The sequence below is a fragment of the Pyrus communis genome, chromosome 9 (genome assembly GCF_041283825.1).
Source record: "Pyrus communis isolate YQ-2024b chromosome 9, ASM4128382v1, whole genome shotgun sequence".
In the NCBI taxonomy this organism is placed as follows: Eukaryota; Viridiplantae; Streptophyta; class Magnoliopsida; order Rosales; family Rosaceae; genus Pyrus; species Pyrus communis.
This window is the reverse complement of record NC_142573.1, coordinates 2,753,152-2,772,500: the sequence shown is the minus strand read 5'-3', so window position 1 is coordinate 2,772,500 and position 19,349 is coordinate 2,753,152. Positions and strand designations below refer to the sequence as shown.

The following is a 19,349-nucleotide window of genomic DNA, read 5'->3' as shown; positions in this document are numbered from 1 at the left end:
AACCCACAAACATGACTCACCGGGTTGAGAGCACCACTCAAAATATGATGCAAAGTGCGAATTTCTGAAATCAATTTCATGGAACCGCTAATGCAACCAGCAAGGACCTGAAAAAAGGTACTGATACTTGCTTAGTCTTTACAGTAATTGATAACCTGAGTAAGTGTGGCAAAATTGCCATCTATACAGAAAGAGCTCTGAAACCAACTTAATGTCAATGCACCTGAGGAATGGATCAGTAGGAGACTCTGAAGAAAAGAGACACCTGCACCAAAGTAAATTCCACAAACAATCAGGGTCACCATTATTTGCCAAGTTATTGAGAACTTCAGAAAAGCAAGCTAAACACTTTTTTCCCACTGACTTTGTGCTCATCCAATGCAGTTTCCAGGGCTCCCACATCAGCAGGGTCAACGATTGTGGGCTGCATAGGGAGTGATAATTATAAACACTAACAAAGAATCACCGGTAATTTGAAACGTATATTCCAAAAGCCACATGTTTATGAGAACAGGATAATTTACCTTGATCCCCATTTTTGGAAGAATGGTCTCAATGAAAATCCTAGTGTTCCTATAGCAATCCGTGGTGGTCACGATGTGCCCACCAGCTGGAACCAATGCCATCAACAAGACAGTGCTAGCACACATTCCAGATGCCAATATCATTGTCGATTCCGCTCCCTTAAGCGCACTACATCATCACCAGATTCACCACAACAACAAGGCCTTAATAAACATTCAACACATAGATTCGAAGCACAAAAGGCAGGCTTAAAATACATAAGAGAATGAAACAAATGCAAACCTGATCTTCCCCTCAACAACTACTGTCGTTGGATTTCCATACCACCCGTATTCAAAACTCGTCGCGTGTTTCTCCTGCAACAAGGCAAAAGGGCAATAAGCCATCACAGAACATCAGTCACCAGCCACCCAACACACAAAACACAAGTTTATTTTCTCTTTGAAGTTTCAAACTTTTGCAGCGTATTATATAATGGGGTAAAGTAACGGCAGGAAGATTAAATTTGTAAATTAAATTTTAGAAACTAAAGAACATAGAAGCTGATGATTGGTTTATTACTTGAGCATTGGTAAAAGTGTTCATTTTTACTGGTGACACATCATTTAGTTTGCAAATTTTGTCTCCAAATTTTGTCTCCCTAGCATTACCCGTAAAGGATAAATTATAATTGACCTTTTAGCCAAAATGGTCTCTGAGATTTGCATAACACATCACTTTGGTCCCTAAGATTGAAAATCAATGGAATTGATCTCTGAGATTGTCCACCATCCATTATTTTGGTCATTTTGTTAAAAACTTTGTTAAGTGTCCTAGAGCTTTTAACTGGAAGTTTGGGCAATTTTCAAAGCTTCGTAACTCAATCGTTTCTTAACCAAATTCGACCCATAATATATCAAAATGAAGATAGTAAAGTGTAGAATAAGATTATACCCATTTGGAAGCCTAATGATTGTTGGAGATGGTCGGAAAATAGCCTGAAAGGTGACTGGTTTGCAGAAAAACTGGAAAACTCGTTGGAAACTGGATAAACTTTAAACGTTCATAACTTCTTCAATACTTAATGAAATCAAGTGATTCAAAAACGAAAATCATACTTCTCGATGAGACAAAATTGAGAAGTATGATTTTCATTTTTTAATCACTCGATTTCATTGAGTATTGAAGAATTTATGAACGTTTAAAATTTACCCAGTTTCCAGCGAGTTTTCCAATTTTCCCGCAGACCAGTCACCTTTCAGGCTATTTTCTGACCATCTTCGGCAACCATTGGGCTTCCAAATAGGTATAATCTTGTTCTACATTTTCCTATCTTCATTTTGATATATTATGGGTCGAATTTGATTAAGAAATGATTGAGTTACGAAGCTTTGAAAATTGTCCAAACTTCTAGCCAAGAGTTCTGGGACACTTAACGGAGTTTTTAACGGAATGACCAAAATAATGGATGGTGGACAATTTCAGGAACCATTTATATTGAGTTTCAATCTTAAGCACCAAAATGATGTGTTATGCAAATCTCATGAATCATTTTGGCTATAAAGCCTTTCAAAAATTTCAAAACAAATTCAAAGTTTCATACTTTGAAGAAGAGAAGAACAAAGTGAAAAGGGATAAAAAGAGGAAGTGGGGAGGGTGACAATGGGGCGAATAAAAAAGGAGTAAACGAGGGAGAGGGGAGGAAGATGATGGGCGGAAAAAAAGAGAGAAAAACTAATGAAAAAAATTTGAAAACTTTGAGTTTTAACGATAAGGACAAAATAAAGGGTAAGGTGAATAGTACCAGGATTGACTTTTTAGTATAAAAATATGATTTTTCGTTAAAATGAACAGTACCGCGGACTTTTCATTAAAACTCCCAAAAAAGAGAGGTTAAGAGAGGAAGAAGATTACAAAAGAATAAATAAATATATTAATATTAAAATATTAATAGATATTGATTAAATAATATAATAGTAAAATTTGTTATTATTTTACTTTTTAGTCCGACACTGCATCAAACGCTTCACTAAGTTGATTCAGCTTAATATAGTCTAAGCCAGTGCAGCTTAGTCTCTGAAACTAGTCCAGTCTGAAATAGTCCGGTACAACAAACGCACACTAATAGCAAATGCCAACAACTTTTGAATTCATTTTGTCCTACATATAGACTTCGAATACCATTCATATGATTTTTTTTTTTTTTTTTGGGTACTTTCAAGCACTGAGTGTCGACATTCTTTAAGTAAGAAATACTAAGGAGATTTTCTTAAAATGTGACTTTGTTCCCTCATAGTTTATTCATGTGTCAATATTACAAAATATGTGCAGAACATGACGTGGCAGAAAGCCCATAAAGAGTCACATTTTTTTAGAGAGTCTCCTTAGTATTTCTCTTTTTAAGTTGCCGAACCACATCTAATGATCATGAATCACCAATTTTAAGACGTTGAATCGGTAAAATACAACGGTCATTGTGTGATGACACTCAGTGCATGTAGTACAAAAAAAATCACCCTTCTTAACCCTCAGATATCATGTTGCTTGAGCTAAGACTCTTAAATTGATGAACTACTGAAATAATTGGTCAGGTGAGGAGAATGATAATTTCCGATGACCAAAGATAAAGACTAAGAAAACTCAAGAGTGCATTGCACTCACAACATAGAAGTTATTTCCTCCTTAATCACGTGAACAAATGGATGTAAAGTCACGTAAAGAGACATGTAGGAAAAACTCGAGAGAGAGGGCACAGCCGTGACATGAATTTATTTTCCCAAGTCAAAATGGGCCACATTCTGAATTTAAATTGAAGCCCGTTTCCTAGCCCAAAATTATAAGTTACCCACTTAATAAAAGGCCCAACCCTTATTGAATGTGCATGAAATGTAAAATCCAGAAACAGAGATGAGCCCACCGTTAACTGTTATCCCTATGACGAAATTAAATAATGGCCATAGGATTACGCGGTTTCTCCCTCCAACCATTGGAAAAAGCGGCTTCCCCTGCCAATGCCCTAATTTCAGAAAGACATATTTGTCGATTTGCTCCCTGAACTTGTATGGAGCTGTCAATTTTCTCCTTGAACTTTAATTTTAGCCGATTACCCCCTTGAAATTTTATAATTAGCTAATTTCTCCTTAAATTTTAATTTTAGCAAATTACCCCCTGAACTTTTATAAATAACCAATTCCCCTTGGCGTTGTTCATCCAATTTTTCATCCATCTTGATCATGGAAACAACACATGACAACTGTTAAGGGCAAAAAGGATGACAAATTGGATGGATGAAAATCTGAATGAAAGTTTTAAAATCCAACACCAGGGGGAATTGGCTATTTATAGAAGTTAGGAGGTAATCAGCAAAAATTAAAGTTCAATGAGAAAGTGGCTAATTAAAAAAACGTTCAAGTCGGTAATCGGCTAAAATTAAATTTTAGGAAGAAAATTGGCAACCACATACAAGTTCAGTGGGTAAAGCAACAAATACTACCTTCCCCTGTATATGTAACCCAACGGTCCTCTCAGTCCTTTGCCCTCTTGGCGGCTCAAATTAGGGTTTTGGACTACTTACCCAAATTCAAATTCCAAAGGTATCGTTTTATCAGTCTATAAATTTACAATCTTTGTTGAATTTGCATAATAGTTGTTTGATTTCGATACATTTGTGTCCCCAAAATTTTAATTTAAAGCAAACATTCCAATTTTTTTGCATTTCTAACCCTATTCAAGATTTGTTTAAATGTCATTCAAATGAATGCTGCTGTAGTTTTGAAGAGACATAAAAAACAAATATGGAGTACATTAATGAAAGATTTGGTGTAAAACCTAGCGTGGTAACGTTTTATAATTTATATAGCCGACTGCATTGAGTGGATAAAACTTGGTTGTTGTTGAATGTTTTTCCAATCCAATTTAACTCAATGGTAAATTGGTATAGCTAGGTTTGATTGTTGCACTATTACCTAGGCTCCACGACCATATGGAATTATTGGGTGACTAATTTCAATGTGCAAAATCGATGTTTGGAGCCGCTTTGCAGCTTAAATTTCGAGTGTTCTGCTGCCAGTAAAAATCCACACATTGTTCAGTCATTCTTGCCTGTGAAGGGATATTCTATCCATTTACTGCACTAGAACAGAAAATCACACGCTCGAAGCTCAGTTCTGCAGCAATGTTCTTGACGTAGTTGCCACACTAGCAATCTAAGTAAGCGGTTTGTAGTTCGTCAGTCTTGTGAACTAGCATTAGGTTTGACATTGCATTAGAGCAAGGCTCTGTGATCATCAAATTGTTAGTTGCCTTGTCTCAATGTGCAAAAATAGACGTTGGAATTAGACGTTGGTATTCACTTTGCAGCTTAAGCTTGTAATGTTTCTGCTGCCATAAATGCCCACACATGGTTAATTTTTATTTATGAAGTTCGTTAAGTAATCACTAGAACACAGAATGGTCATATTTTGATGTGGTTGCCACTTGCGATGTGCCTGAGTACTGAGTAGTTGGTACTCTGCTGTAATTCCTCAAGGACCTCAACCATGCTAACTTGCGTTATGTTTGATTGTTGCTCTATTACCTAGGCTCCATGAACGTCAAATTATCTGTTGCCTTATTTGAATGAGCAAAGATAAATATTTGGGATCCGCTTTGCTGCTTAAACTTTCAATGTTTCTGCTGCCAGTAATCTCACATGCTTAAGTATTATTTGTGCTTAGTTAGCCTCTTCACTTGAAGTGGAAAATTACGGGATACACTCAAGAATAGCTTAAAAATGAAGGAAAAAAGGAAAATCATAGTCCCCCCATTTTTTCTTTGTTGTATTTTGACCGAAAACAATGAATCCTTCTGCCGGAAAGTTAATATAAGTTACTCAACAAAACTGAGTTTTCAACTCTTACCTATAGTTTTGTTCCCAAGAAGCTTTTGTTTATAAGGAATTTCTGCAGTGCATGCATCCGAACTTGTTTTTTGGGCATTGATTAATATTGGTTTGTCAACCCAGGTTTCTTCGAAGACTGTAAGGTGCTGAATTCAGGAATCTGAGCACCTCATTCTCGTTGTGAAGAAATCAGATTGTTGACAAGAAGGGTGCTTGAGATGTGGATAGCTGCACCGTCAATTATTACCCTGTGTATTTAGAATTAAGCTATTACCTTCAGCTTACAGTGTTCAACTCAAATGTTAGTGATGAATAAGAAATGGAATTGCTTTATCTTAAACTTGTCAATATCTTCTCTCCCACTCTAGCTTTGTATGTTCTCTCTTCTTTATTAGTAATAATTTTGCAAGGAATGCAATACTGGCAGTGGCTGGGAAGTTTGTTTCAAAGGGTCTGAGAAAAGTATGGGCTCTTGGGCAACCCTTTGGGCTTGTATCCTAAACCCCTGCATTGTTTCATCACTTCATTACTTCATCGCCGCATTCCTGCAACTTTTTGCCTCCCATATTACCCATGAGTCTCGACAGAAGAAGAGTATTTAGAAAATGGTCCATACCCCTTGGACTAGTATACATAGAATCACCTTCATCGCTCACGTTCTACTTTCTTGGTTCTCATTCTCATATCCTACAATGTTGTATCATGATCACAACTATCAGTTTCTAGGTCAACTTGTAAATTCGGATGCTAAAAATAAACCAAGTTTAAAGATGGTCAAAAATAAACCAAAATATGAAATTTTTTAGTCATCTAACGCGTATCCAATAAATAGATCAATTGTGGATTTTATTTAGACGTTGAAATTTGACAACATTTATTGAACAGTTAAATGATTTCTAATTTGATTGATTTTTAGTAGAGTCGTTTTTTAAAGGACAATCTAGAAAATACATTGTTCAAATCATCAGAAAATATTGCAAGATAAGAAAAAGAGCCAAGAAAGTCCGACTAAGAAGCTGAATAACATCTCCAAACAATGTATATGACATTAAATAGTGAGTTGAATAAGCCTTTGAAGTTTGACATATGTCATCTTCTTGATTAGGAACTCAGTTAAAGATGCTGGACCCTATCACTTACCAAACTTTAAAACCCAAAAATTTGACGGCCACAAAAAACTCTGACTTTTCCTGGAGAAGTTATTTGCTGCATTTACAAGATGTATTCTAGTATGTATGCATGAGGCATGTGGATGATCTCAATGCTCTTATGAGTAGAATAATAATTGGTTTCACTCCATTCTTGTAACATATTTATTTTCGACTGCAACCCACTTTATATTCAACTAGTGCAGTGACTTTTCTCTGTACCTTACACTATGGACCCTTCATCTTTATCAAAGTTCCCACTCAATTTGGTGCAAGGAAGATGATATTTCAAGTCTACACTACGTGTCGGATTGACGGCATTCTGACATACATTTTTAGGGTAAAGATAAGTCTCACACATAATGGTCATATATGCTAGCATTAGTCGTCTATATGTAAGTTTATGACAGTAGAGTGTTGAAATCTCACATGCATCAACAATACGAAAGTTAGCACATGACGTTCATAAACACGTGCAGCTGACCATGCACCATTGATGTCTTGTGAAACTCACATGCCTCAACGATCTAAAATGCATGGACGACTAGCCCCGCTCAAAATTAGAAGTTGATTTCAATTTGGACAAAACTTGGTCATTCAACGTACAATGAATCTACTGAATTATGTAATATTCATTCAATACTAGACACCAAAAGAGACCTATATGTATGCTTGAGAGCGTACGACATACATTTTAGTGTAGAGCTAAGATTGAAAGATAATTTATGCTAGCATCAGTTGCATGCAGTGTATGACTACGACACGTTGGTGCCTCACATGCACCAATAACATAGAACCTAGCTAGCATAAGTTGCCCATATATACACTCATAGCTAACTATGAGCCGTTAACGCGTTGTGATATCCACACAAGCCTCAACGGCCTAGATGCTTAAATGACTGATGCTAACACTGTTCGAAAATAAAGGTTGATCACAACTAACATGGTTCATTTATTACGTTGAATTGGTGTAAAGTTTGAAAGCACAAGGAGCACTAGTACAAAGCGATAGACCCTGCAGTGGTGAAGTGTTGTATAATTGAGTGAAACTATTTTCATTTTTCCAGTTTATACGATCAGTCGATGCAAACCACATATATGCTGCAAAAATGCGATAGGGGCTCATTTAATACTCACGTTTGGTTGCAGTCGAGGCGATTAAAGACCCATGTGTACTGGGAGGATGAAGTTGCATTATTATTATACACTGAAATAAATGTTCGTGTCCAAAAAATCTTAAACAAAAAAGCAAGAAGGGAAGAAGAGAAGAATAATGCTGAAATATATTATATAAAACGTTGAAGGATATATACGTCGTCTCTGACATATGAATTGTGGCTAAAATTCACCATTGCTCCACACTCCATAGCTTTCAAGATTCAACACAGCCTGGCTTTGGCTCTTCATCCTTCTGTATTAATGGGAAAGTAACACTTGATGATTTCGTATTTTCATCATGTACATTGAAACGACGTTACTTGGCATGCTACATGTGGAGTCTTGAGACTATACATACATAAAGATATTATATTTGATTTTCCGCATGACTGAGTATTCCGGACTATTTACATAAAGTTGATCACGTTGCAGTTTCGATGAGATTTTTTTTTTTTTTTTTTTTTTTTTTTTTTAAAGAAATGGCACATCTTGTCATTGATTAGTAATCGATCTTGTTCTGAAAGTTTACAGATTTTCTCACAAAATCAGAACTTTTGCATGTGTTCCACAATTTAGAGAGGTCGTTGGCACGACGGTGATGGTGAGGGGGTGGGAGGCTAGAGGCGGTATCAAATTGGCAATTGGTCCTATTTTGCGTCTGTGAGATTGCACCGACAACACAGGGAAAAGAGACCTATATTATCTGTCATGTCACACGTTAAACGCTAAATTAAATGCATGGTCTGAGTCTCTCCTATGTTGGTGAAAATGCACTTGAAAAATTTACTCACTGGTTCCCTTTGAACCACTGTTCTAAAAATTTTCGTCTAGTGTCATCTAAACGGGCATTTAACCACCATTCTAATTAATCCAAAGCCATTTGAAAATTAAGAAATGGTGTCTAGACATGCCTAGGCGCCCACCTAACCTGCCTAGACCCACCTAGACATCCACTTAGGTTTAGACAGAAAATATGTAACTTTCATTTGTCACTTTTTTCTTCAATAAATTGTAAGAGACTTATTGAATACTTAGATGAACACACATGATATGCGTGTTCCCTATGTTTTTATTATATTCTAATATTTTATAATATCTATGTCATTCTATTTTGCAATTTATGTATCCCACTAAAATTATATATTTTTCAAGTATAATCAGACACTTATTAATTATATGATATATAATATATTTACTTAAATACACCTAGTCTGCCTAGACACCTGTCTAAGCCCCGCCTAACCGTATAGACGTACTAGACCCCAACTTGTCGCCTAACTAGCACCTAGCGTCTTTTATAATCTTGCTTTGAATAATTTAGCAATGTACTTTTTATTTGTTCCATTCGTGTCACCAACTGCCGTATAAAATTTCTGATTTCAGACTGAACACGTTGAAGAGATATCAATCGTCCATTTGAGTAGCCAATGTCCAATATCTTTTCTCAGTTTTTTTTTTTTGTTTTTTTGTCAGACAGATATTAGCATCTCGATCTAGTGGCCTGTACAACTAAAGGGGTCAATTTTGTTTGGAACAAAATGATATTTTTCATATTTTTGAAATGGTCCGTTTCATCATATCGTGATCGATATCATTATGTTTTTATCTGTTAATCCTTACATCTTGAGTAGTTAGTTTTTTTTTTTTAATATAACGTTATTTTTAATCAGTTCAAAATTAAGATTATTTGTGATCGTATTAACCATTTCCCATACTTTATTAGAGTGATAAACACTATAGTTAATCTAGTTGTTTAGTCTAAGTGCTAATATAGTTATAAAACTATTACACGGCTTAATTCTCTAAATTAGATAAGTAGAATGACTCTTTTAAAGTGCCAACAACAAACTGTTTAGGTTTAGGATCATCCATCATTTGATGTGCAGTATAGAGGCTGATGTTAGAGTGGAAGATAAATTAAACTTTGAAAGATATTTACAATATCCCTAAATATTGTAACCATATTTGGTTTAATCTCTACCATTATAATAATTCAACAATCTAGGACATGACACATCGCGTATAAAATTAATTGTAATTAGATTTGTCTAGAAAGAAAATAAGTTTGCCAACAGAAGTTTAACGCTCTTTGCCGTCAGTTTGCTCGTCCTTCACGTCTTTCTTTCTCCTTTCTTTGTGGCTCAATGGACATTACTCCTGGTTGGAAAATCTTGAAATCCAAGAAGGCAAGAATATAATTTTCTTTGATATATATCAGTTCTTGGTTGTGTTTCATTTATTTAGAGGCTTTTTTGTTTCCTGCGTGTTTTGAAGACAAAGGGAAATAGGTTTGATGTCTGCACAGCACCGTAGCTATTTCAATTATGGGAATGGAATCAACTAAGTTGGGTCAGTTCTAAACATTGAAAAGCAGCCAATATTTGAAGAACCTAATAACTTGTACCAATTTATATATACAAAATCGGGGTATATATAAAAATCAGAAAGCCCCTCTTCCTCATCATCTGCATCAGCACCAGCAGATGTTAACAGAGAAAATCATCAGTGGAAATATTGTAGAAAGTGCTTCTGAGATGAAATTTAAGTGGCACGAGTCGTTGACATCGAATTCAAACTTTCCACTGAGCCACAAACAAGAAAAAAAGCAGTAGTAGAGGAGGAGAAAGATAAACACGAAAGAACAAACTGAGGAAGACAAACAAAACCGATAAGAATCTGTGAGGCCTAACGGCAATAAGAGTTAACTTCTATTAGGAAACTTATTTTATTTTCAGAAAAAAAATAAAATTCAATTGTAATTACAGGTGATGTGTGATGTCCTAGGTTGTTGGGTTATTATAATGGTGGAGATTAAGCAAAATGCGAATAAATGTGCCAAGCTTAAATGTAAAGATTCGGAATCCCAATTTGAGGGACCTAGTAAATTAAACCAAATTAATTAAGCAGCCATATGCATGCATGATAAGCAATGCATCAGAGCAAACATATACGTACGTGCTTCAATTTTTCTACCAAAATTTATTTACTTGTCTGTTTTTTTTTTCTTTTCGTGTTGAACAATATTATTGTATATAGTGGCCGTCACAGAAGCATTAAGTTTTTTTTTAATGCCACCGCCAGGTTAGATGGGAAGAAGAAAAGTACCGTACTTGGGAAATTGACAAGAACGTAGGCTTTTCGTTTTCTAGGTCAATTTCTTGAACTCTATAATTTACCCAACTTGGCATTAGCTTTCATTTCCTTTATAATTTGTGTTTCCTGTTATTTGCAATACAACAAAGCAAAAGGAGAGTGGAAAGTGGAAAAAGGACTAAGAAAAACCTCTTTTAATTCTAACTCAAAAGGAGAATTTGACATAGAACCAAACATCAATAAAGTCAGTCATATAAATGTCCTGTGTAGTTTTAAACAGCAAAACGCTAACCAAACAGAATAAAAAATAAAATAAAATAAAAAAAATATCACAGAAGCAACACTTTAACCTAACCAAGTTTACTAGAGTAGTGAGTCCATTTTTTTAGTTGTATGCATTAATGTTCGAAGCTTCTTCTCTATAGTTTATATTAGGTAAGAATATTCACTCACAACCACAAAAACAAAACAAAAATTCAGATGAACAATGCTGAATATATTAAAGAAACTATATCAGAGACTGATACATAGTTTGCTAGTAGATGTGTGACTCTCTAACAAGTTCAAAAGGGGGCAAAGTATTAACATTTGATGTGAGAGCTACAGCCAAAACTGTAATTATTTTGCTTTCACAAGAGTACACAAAGCATGCATGCATGTCAAGCATATCTTATTACATTTTTTGTACCTGACCTATGATAATTGCATAAAGCAACCAAAATGCTTTGGCAATAGCATCAATTCACGAATGGAAATCAAGCAAATGATTTGCTCTTGCTAATTTGATCATTAGAGTAGCTAAATTTGTTGCACAGTTGAATTTGATTCCCATTCAGAACTTCAATTAATCCGATATGATCACATAAAGGACATGGCAGTGGCGACAGAGTTTATCACTTCTCTTATCAAAACATTGGAGATTCAGTGGGAGAAGAGTTCACTAAATTGAGAATACTATTCCAGTAATGCTTATTATCTTCGTAGTAGTCACTACCGCTTCCACTTCCGCTTCCACCACCGTTATCAGAATCCACTCCACGATCCCCGTCTGACAAGCTCTGCACCTCATCCGAATTATTAAGCAAGAGATTAGTGAAACCTTCTTGATCAGCTGCTTCCATGTCACCAGCCACATTGCCAACTTGATGATCATTAGCGGTCCATGCACCCGCAGCTTCCATGGACATTGTGATGTTCTGATGATGATCATGAACTAACCCTAATGGAGTAAAAGATAAATGGGACTTCCAATCTTGTTCGTTATCTCCACCTTCTTCCTTGGTCTCAGAAGAACCTGAACTCCCAACAAACTCGATCATCGCCGGCTGCATAATCGCGGCCCCCATTGCGGAGGACGATGCGTTATTAAAGTTAATCTGATCGGAATTATAAGTGAGCGTAGATGTCGGAGACTCGAGATCAACATTATTATGAGAATGTTTTGATGACGGCCACTTGAGCTGAAGCTGTGCTGAAGTCGAACCCGAAGACGAAGAATTCACCGGAACGTAGGTATTAGGGTTTGTGGTGGTGAGCTGGTGGAGTAATGAGGAGCTGTGGGAGCGGAGCTTTGATTCTCTGACTAGGCGGGCCTCGGCTTCAAGCCGGGCGCTCTCCCACTGAGCCATGTGACTGAGATTGGAGGCGTTCTTGGATTGACCGTCGGCGCTAGAGAGTAGGTTGTCCTTCTTTGGCTTGTGCGTGACGGGGTCGATGCCCATTTTGGCTAGCCTCTTCTTAAGATGCGTATTCCAGTAGTTCTTTATCTCATTGTCTGTTCTCTTTGGCAAGTGAGTTGCTATGGCCGACCACCTGATCATTCGAGGTCAATCAACAAGACAACTATTAGCATCAAAATACTATGAAAATCCCATAAACTACATCGATCTCACAAACATAATTTTTTTCTTTTATTATGTTGTAACTTTGATTTCCGCATACCCCTTCTCTTTTAATTAAATTTGACCAAAAGTAATTAATTAGGATTGTGCAGTAGAAGAAAAGAGGTCTGCAGATTCAGTGGCATGGACTAGCATCTCTAGCTGCAAGAATATTTCAGTGTCTATATGCATGCTCATGAAGAAAATTTTAAGAGAACCATTTTTATTTAAAAATGAGACCAATAAATAATCTGAACTCGGATGTCAGGATCTCAAAGCAGCAGTGAATATTATGTCATGGAAAATGGTCGCACAAGTCAAAATTTTGAACAAGTGACAAATAAGAGTTGAGTAATTGCGAGATCAAGGCTTCACATTCAAATCATCAAAAAATTCAAACAAATATATAGCAAAATGGAAGAACTTGATCACAAAGACTGTCGCATTCTTAACAAATTTTAGCTTCTACGTTGTCAAGGTAAAGAAATTAAGAACATACTCGGGAGAGAGGATTAAAAATAACAATGAAAAATTAAGACTACTAATTAACATTTGAAAACAATGTCTACCAGAACTGATAAGACAAGACAATCGATAACAATAAAATTGAACATGACGATTTGGTCTAGCGGCAATATTGAAGGAAGTATAGTGTTTAAATCGCGTGGGCGACAATTTTTTATTAAAAGAATAAATTAACCGACGCTATAAAGAACTGTGCTCTACCTGTTCCCTAATAGGGCATGGAGTTGAATTATGGTTTGTTCTTCTTGCAAACTGAACTTTCCCCTCTTAATATCAGGTCTGAGATAGTTAGTCCATCTAAGCCTACAGCTTTTTCCACATCTCTGAAGACCTACACACATTTAGTTAATTAAACCGTGAAATCAACAAATAATTAAGTACTTAACTGCATATGTTATGTAATTACATACATCCTTATAGTACAATATGTGGGGAAATGCAAGTGGAAGTCTCACCAGCTTTTGTTGGGAGTGCACGCCAACTGCCATGGCCGTGTTCTTCAATGTAAGCCAAGAGCTTCTGGTCTTCTTCTGGAGTCCAAGGACCTTTCTTCAAACCCACCTTGTCACAGCACGGTGACCGACCCATCGGAATATTCTAAACCAGCAATGCAAAGTAGTAGGTTCTGCTCTTGTTTATATAGCTACACTAACCTTGCACAAGAGAAAAAAGAAAATATGGATGGAGGAAATTAAAGAGAGAGAGAGAGAGAGAGAGAGAAGAGTTAATGGGCAAATGCATAGAGGATGAGAAAGGTCAGCGACATAAATGGGATAAAGAAATAAATTTTGATCAGAGTATAATACTGTGGTACATATCTCATGACAAAACTACCCTCTTAACCTTCTTTCACTTCGTAGACTTCAGTGTAGGCATATTGACTAGATCGAATGTGCTCGTAGACTTCAACGCGGGCATCTCAGTTGGATCTCTCTCATAGTTTAGAGCATGTTCACTTAATTACAGGGAATAGAAAGCAAAATCATATTTACCGAAGTATGGATATGATAATTCACTTCTTAACTTTCATTTATGTGTATTAACACATGTGAAATAAAAAAAGTACAGATTTATTGTTCATATTCGTAATCAAATACATAAAATTCTAGTCATATCCACTTGGAGGGTTGGTTTATTTGATTCAATTTTCTTACTTCCCATATACTGAAGTTATTCCTTATTTCTCTGATCTCTCCCAAACATACATATTGTAGATTAATTAAAACTGAATATGTATAAATATATTATGCCACGTTCTTTATTTAGCTTTATATATAATGACCTAAGGGAATTATTGCTCTATGAGAAATTATATCGTCTTTTAACAGGATCCCGTAGCAGATATTATCAAGAATAATTGCATAAGGATCAATCCTCCTCGATTTCAAGTTGATTAGGTTTTCTTTACACCATTCTTCTTTTCTTTAATTTGTTTCTGGTCCACTTATTATTTTATATAACTTTGAAATTTATGTCACTCAGTCTTGCAATATTTATTTCCGATTTCCTGCAAATTTTGCAGGAGACCCATTTATGAAGAGAATAGTTCTCCTCCTCCATTAATCAACAAACCTATTAAATTTCAAAATATTCAACGTCATGTTATTCACTTGTTATCTTCTTCCTCTTCTTCTTGACTTTTCATTTTCAAAAGTGAGGGTAATTCTTTAGCAAATATTTTCTTAGATAAATTAGTAATTTAACTTAAAAATATAAATGCTTATATAAAATTAATTAAATTAGATATTGCTAAATAGTCACAAATATGTATCCCATAAGTCAAATTTTGATTTTTGATAACAATTAACATTTTCATGGTGTATTGTTGATGCATTTTTTGGCCAAACCATGGCAATTTAGTAGCAAAGAAAGAACCATTCTCTTCATCTCATCGAGAAGTATGATTTTCGTTTTTGAAACACTCGATTTCGTTGAGTATTGAAGAAGTTATGAACATTTAAAGTTTACCCATTTTTCTGCAAGTTTTTTAGTTTTTCCACGGACCAGTCACCTTTCAGGCTATTTTCCGGCCATCTCTAGAAATCATTGGGCTTCCAAATAGGTATAATCTTGTTCTATACTTTCTTATCTTCATTTTGATATATTATGGGTCGAATTTGGTTAAGAATCGATTGAGTTACGAAGTTTTGAAAATTGCCCAAAGAGTTTTTAGCGGAAGGACCAAAATCATGGATGGTGGACAATCTAAAGGACCATTTCTATTAATTTTCAATCTCAGAGACCATTTATATTGATCATGCAAATCTCAGAGACCATTTTGTATAATAACCCTTAATTTTTTGCATAAGTTAATTTAAATGATGATAAAAATAACAATTATGATTTTAACTGTTTTTTATACAACAATATATTTACACTAAGCGGTGGAAGAAATAAATTGGTATCTAACTCTTAGTCTATGAGATTCGAATCTTAGAGACACATCTTACAAGTAAAGAGAAATATTTAAACTGTTGTATAGTGAAAATACGTTAATCACAAAAGGATGGAGAAGCATGTGTAACTACGAAGTGAGCACACGTATTTTCATTTTTTTTCTAAACCAATTTATATATATCAAATCTCTTTAGTTTTATGCTATGCAGTCGATATTAATTGAAGGCATTCACCAGTGCGGAGCAACTGGATATAACTCATAGAACAAGATCATTGGCCGCCTCTAGCAAGTAATTATTCCTACATAAAATGCTACTCCTAGAATTTCAGAATCTCCTCAAATCTTCAGTGGGTTTCAACACTAAAGAGGTAAAGATTTAATGTAAGCATAAGCACTGACCACTGGTCCATGCAGATCCGATTTAAGTGTGATATTGTCACCATTAATATTGCTTGGTAGGTGCATTATATTAGTAACCAAAATAAATCAATTCAAAAAACCTTCATATCTTACTTTATTTCCCTACCGCTAGAAATATCTTGAGTAGGATATCCGATCACGTTATTTGCAGGGCACTTCTCGTAATAGCATGAGATCTTTTGTATTTCGACCACACTCATTCTACTAAAATTGCTCTCTAGCTGCTTAATTAGACAAGTAGGGCTCATTTGAAAGTACTTCTAAATGACTGAAAGTTTTTGATAAAAATATTTTTAAAACTAATTCTTAGTAAAAATGCAAGTGAATCCTAGAAAAGAACTTGTAGTGCATCCTGCAAGAAACACCAGGATGCACTACAAGTACTTTTGTAACACAAACACATTTTCTTTAAAAACACTTTTAGTCATTTTAAAAGTACTTACAAATGAGCTGGTTATTAACTCCAATTAGACATTGTAATGATGCATAATAACTAGCCATCCTTGGTGGAGTTAACCTAATCGGCTAGGGTAAACATATATCCACATGGAGTTCAATAGATAAATTAATGAAGCCTTTCAAACCCGTCAACTCATTCAAGCCACACCAGCTCGAACTAGCCTAGCACGGAAGCTTGCATAATTGGGTCGTCTTTAGGAGACTATAGCTGATCTTGGAATAACAGCAACAACATGCATATATATGTTGCCCTAGCTAGTTAGGGTTGGCTTTATAATGCTTTCATAAGCGTCACATTCAGCCTCATTAATTAATCTATAGTCCCTCTCCTACCTATGGATCTAGCTTAATTAGCCATGCATAGATCAATTGCTTATCGTAGCTCAAAATCACAGTTAGATGCATGTACATAAATTTCTTCTTATACACCCATAATTTGGTCACATTGAAAAATATATGTGAATCTATAATTCATATAGAAAAGATGAACAACTACAGTATCGTAACGAGAATTTAGATAATATTACTTATATTTAAAATTTGGCATTGCTTATAAGAAAATAAAACTTCCAAAGATAAACTGTGGTGTGGTCAATATGAATATCAATATTGGTGTTATGGAAATATTGATAGACATATCACTATTGATATCGGTTTTCTTTGACGGAAATTTGCAATAAAGTGAGTATATCAATTCATTCAGATTTAGTCAAAATTAAAGAAAAATTTCTCAAAAAAAATTCAAAAGTTTGAAATCCACAACGACTTCCTGAAAAGTTTCTTCAGTGAATCAGTAAATATCAATGATATTCATTGATTTTTTTATACCCCATCAACATAGGATGAAGTTTTCATTTCATCCCCTTTCTCTTTTTCTATATCAATCCTTGATTTTCAAATACTTCGATGAAAATATTGACAACCTCGTAGATATTTTAAACACTGGGTCAGGGTCTGTAGGTCTAAAGCCATAACTGAACAGGGTCCAAAAGTTGTCCTGCCGAACGCGGTCGGCAGGCACTCAAAGGCGGTGAATGGTGATGGAGACCTATTGTGGCTGCCGCTTCTGTAAGTGTAAATTAACAAATAAAAATTTGGAAGCAAAAGAATTTCGGAGGGCAGATTGGTAATTCGAGAAACAAAGCAGTACTAAACCAATTTATTGAGATGGGCTCTACGCCCCCGTGGGTTTAAAATCTTGATTGATATGGAAGCATGAAATTACAATAATGGGGTCCCATGGAGGTGCTAGAGTAGAAAAATACTTGATAATAAAAATCACTTGTTTGTCTGGCTTGGAAGTGCGAAATCGAAATATCAAGTTTTTAGACCATTTATTGGTAAAATAACAAGATGTGGCGGATGATGGTGGGCTCTTTTTTTTAATGATTCCCATGTGATCTACAGAAGCAAAAAAAATGTAGGAAAAATGAATTCGCTGGGCAACAATGCTTAGCTATTCAAGAATAAGTAAGAATTTTTACTCAAAATTCTTTGTATTCGAATTACATAACTTTGTATTTACGATCAGAATCATTCATTTTATGCATCACTATGTAAAAATTAGCTCTGCAAAAAATAAATTAAAACTAAAATCGTTTAGTCAATTTATTGTATCAAATACATAGACGATTTGTAATGCTTTTACCAATTTCGTTCATTTGTTTTTATACAATTTATCAACTAGAGGACCTTAGTTTTGAATGATCTTTTACCGATATGAATTTTATAAAATAATTTATACTACAAACAATTTTTTTATTATAAATACAAAGTGTTTTAAGTCCGTAGCGAACAATTTTAAATAAAAATATTCACTTATCATTTGAGTTGTCAAGTGTCATTCTTTTTGGACTGGCTGGGGAAATTAAATAGTACAGCTGGGGACACCATCTTAAATTCTAGTTGATGACTGCCAGCTCGTCATAGTGTATGGTCCAAGAAGTTCTTTATGACCCTCTTAAATTCAGTCCCAATTTACACTTGTCAAAGAATCATTGCTCCACGTGCATACATAGTGGTACATTCAGGAAAAGGATCCTCGCCTGGTCCTTTTCTTAAGGATATGAGGGATCTTTTGATCGTGATCGTTTATCGTATATTATGTGATCATTTTTTGTTAGGTATTATTTATATTTAATTTTAAATTTTAAATTTTAAATAATTTCTGATCACACGATATACAATGAATGATTACGATCACGAAATCTTCTAGCTCCTCAAAAAAATGATTCAACGAGGATCCTTTTCCGTACATTCAAAACAAATGATGAAAAGAAGTATGTTATTTACAATTAAAAAAAAGTCATTCTACACTGCATTATCTAAGCCTATAAAGATGCATAGGAGAGATAATATATGCAGATCATATTATGATAACTATGTTAAAGTGTCGGTAACAAATCACAAACTTACATATATAACAAAATTAAATAGAGATAATAAAAAAATCAAAAGTTTTCGCATGGTCCATTCTCACCACGGCTTGGACTTGGACTTAAACATTTAATCGAGTGTTTGAGACAAATTTTGAAAGGGTTTAAGAATATTAAAAGCACTTTTGTACGGACGATCTTCTTTACGAATCACTTTCAAATCTTCTTCGAAAAGTAGTTAAATTTTCAATAAGAATTTCAGCGTTGATGTGATTTTCAAATGAATCAAAAAGTATGCATCAATCTGCTTTTAACACGACAAGTATTAACAAGCATTTGAGATTTTTTTTTAAAGAAGTTTTAACTAAACATTTTTAGTATTATTTATTTTTAACGAAAAAAATTATATTTTTACATTTTTTTGATACTATTTATTACACCATTATTTATCTTTTTTTTTCATTAAAAATAATTTTTTTTTAACTTTTCGTTATTTTTTATTTTTTATAT

At 34.7% G+C, this 19,349-nt stretch overlaps 1 protein-coding gene and 1 pseudogene across 2 annotated transcripts in view; both read right to left on the bottom strand.

The window, feature by feature from the left end:
* Window positions 1-945, bottom strand: part of LOC137739323 (cystathionine gamma-synthase 1, chloroplastic-like) — a 7,617-nt pseudogene extending 6,672 nt beyond the window's left edge. The window contains exons 1-4 of the transcript XR_015966823.1: window positions 808-945; window positions 525-693; window positions 348-424; window positions 21-265 (exon numbers count right to left, since the gene is read on the bottom strand). The product of XR_015966823.1 is annotated as a cystathionine gamma-synthase 1, chloroplastic-like (transcript). The remainder of the gene's footprint in view (window positions 1-20; window positions 266-347; window positions 425-524; window positions 694-807) is intronic.
* Window positions 946-11,257: 10,312 nt separating this feature from the next.
* MYB16 (myb domain protein 16) lies at window positions 11,258-13,962 on the bottom strand. Its single transcript, XM_068479779.2, has 3 exons — window positions 13,643-13,962; window positions 13,389-13,518; window positions 11,258-12,594 (listed from the first exon to the last, which is right to left on the bottom strand). Exons 1-3 carry the CDS (start codon window positions 13,773-13,775, stop codon window positions 11,688-11,690), a joined length of 1,170 nt encoding a protein of 389 aa, XP_068335880.2. The 5' UTR covers window positions 13,776-13,962; the 3' UTR covers window positions 11,258-11,687.
* Between the last annotated feature and the right edge of the window lie 5,387 nt (window positions 13,963-19,349).

Bases quoted from the DNA above. Each gene is read 5' to 3' on its own strand.
- MYB16 (XM_068479779.2), bottom strand. From the start codon at position 13,775: ATGGGTCGGTCACCGTGCTGTGACAAGGTGGGTTTGAAGAAAGGTCCT. The intron at 13,519-13,642 runs GTGAGACTTCCA...AAATGTGTGTAG, and splicing joins TGCACTCCCAACAAAAGCTG to GTCTTCAGAGATGTGGAAAA. The intron at 12,595-13,388 runs GTAGAGCACAGT...TCGAATGATCAG, and splicing joins CATGCCCTATTAGGGAACAG to GTGGTCGGCCATAGCAACTC.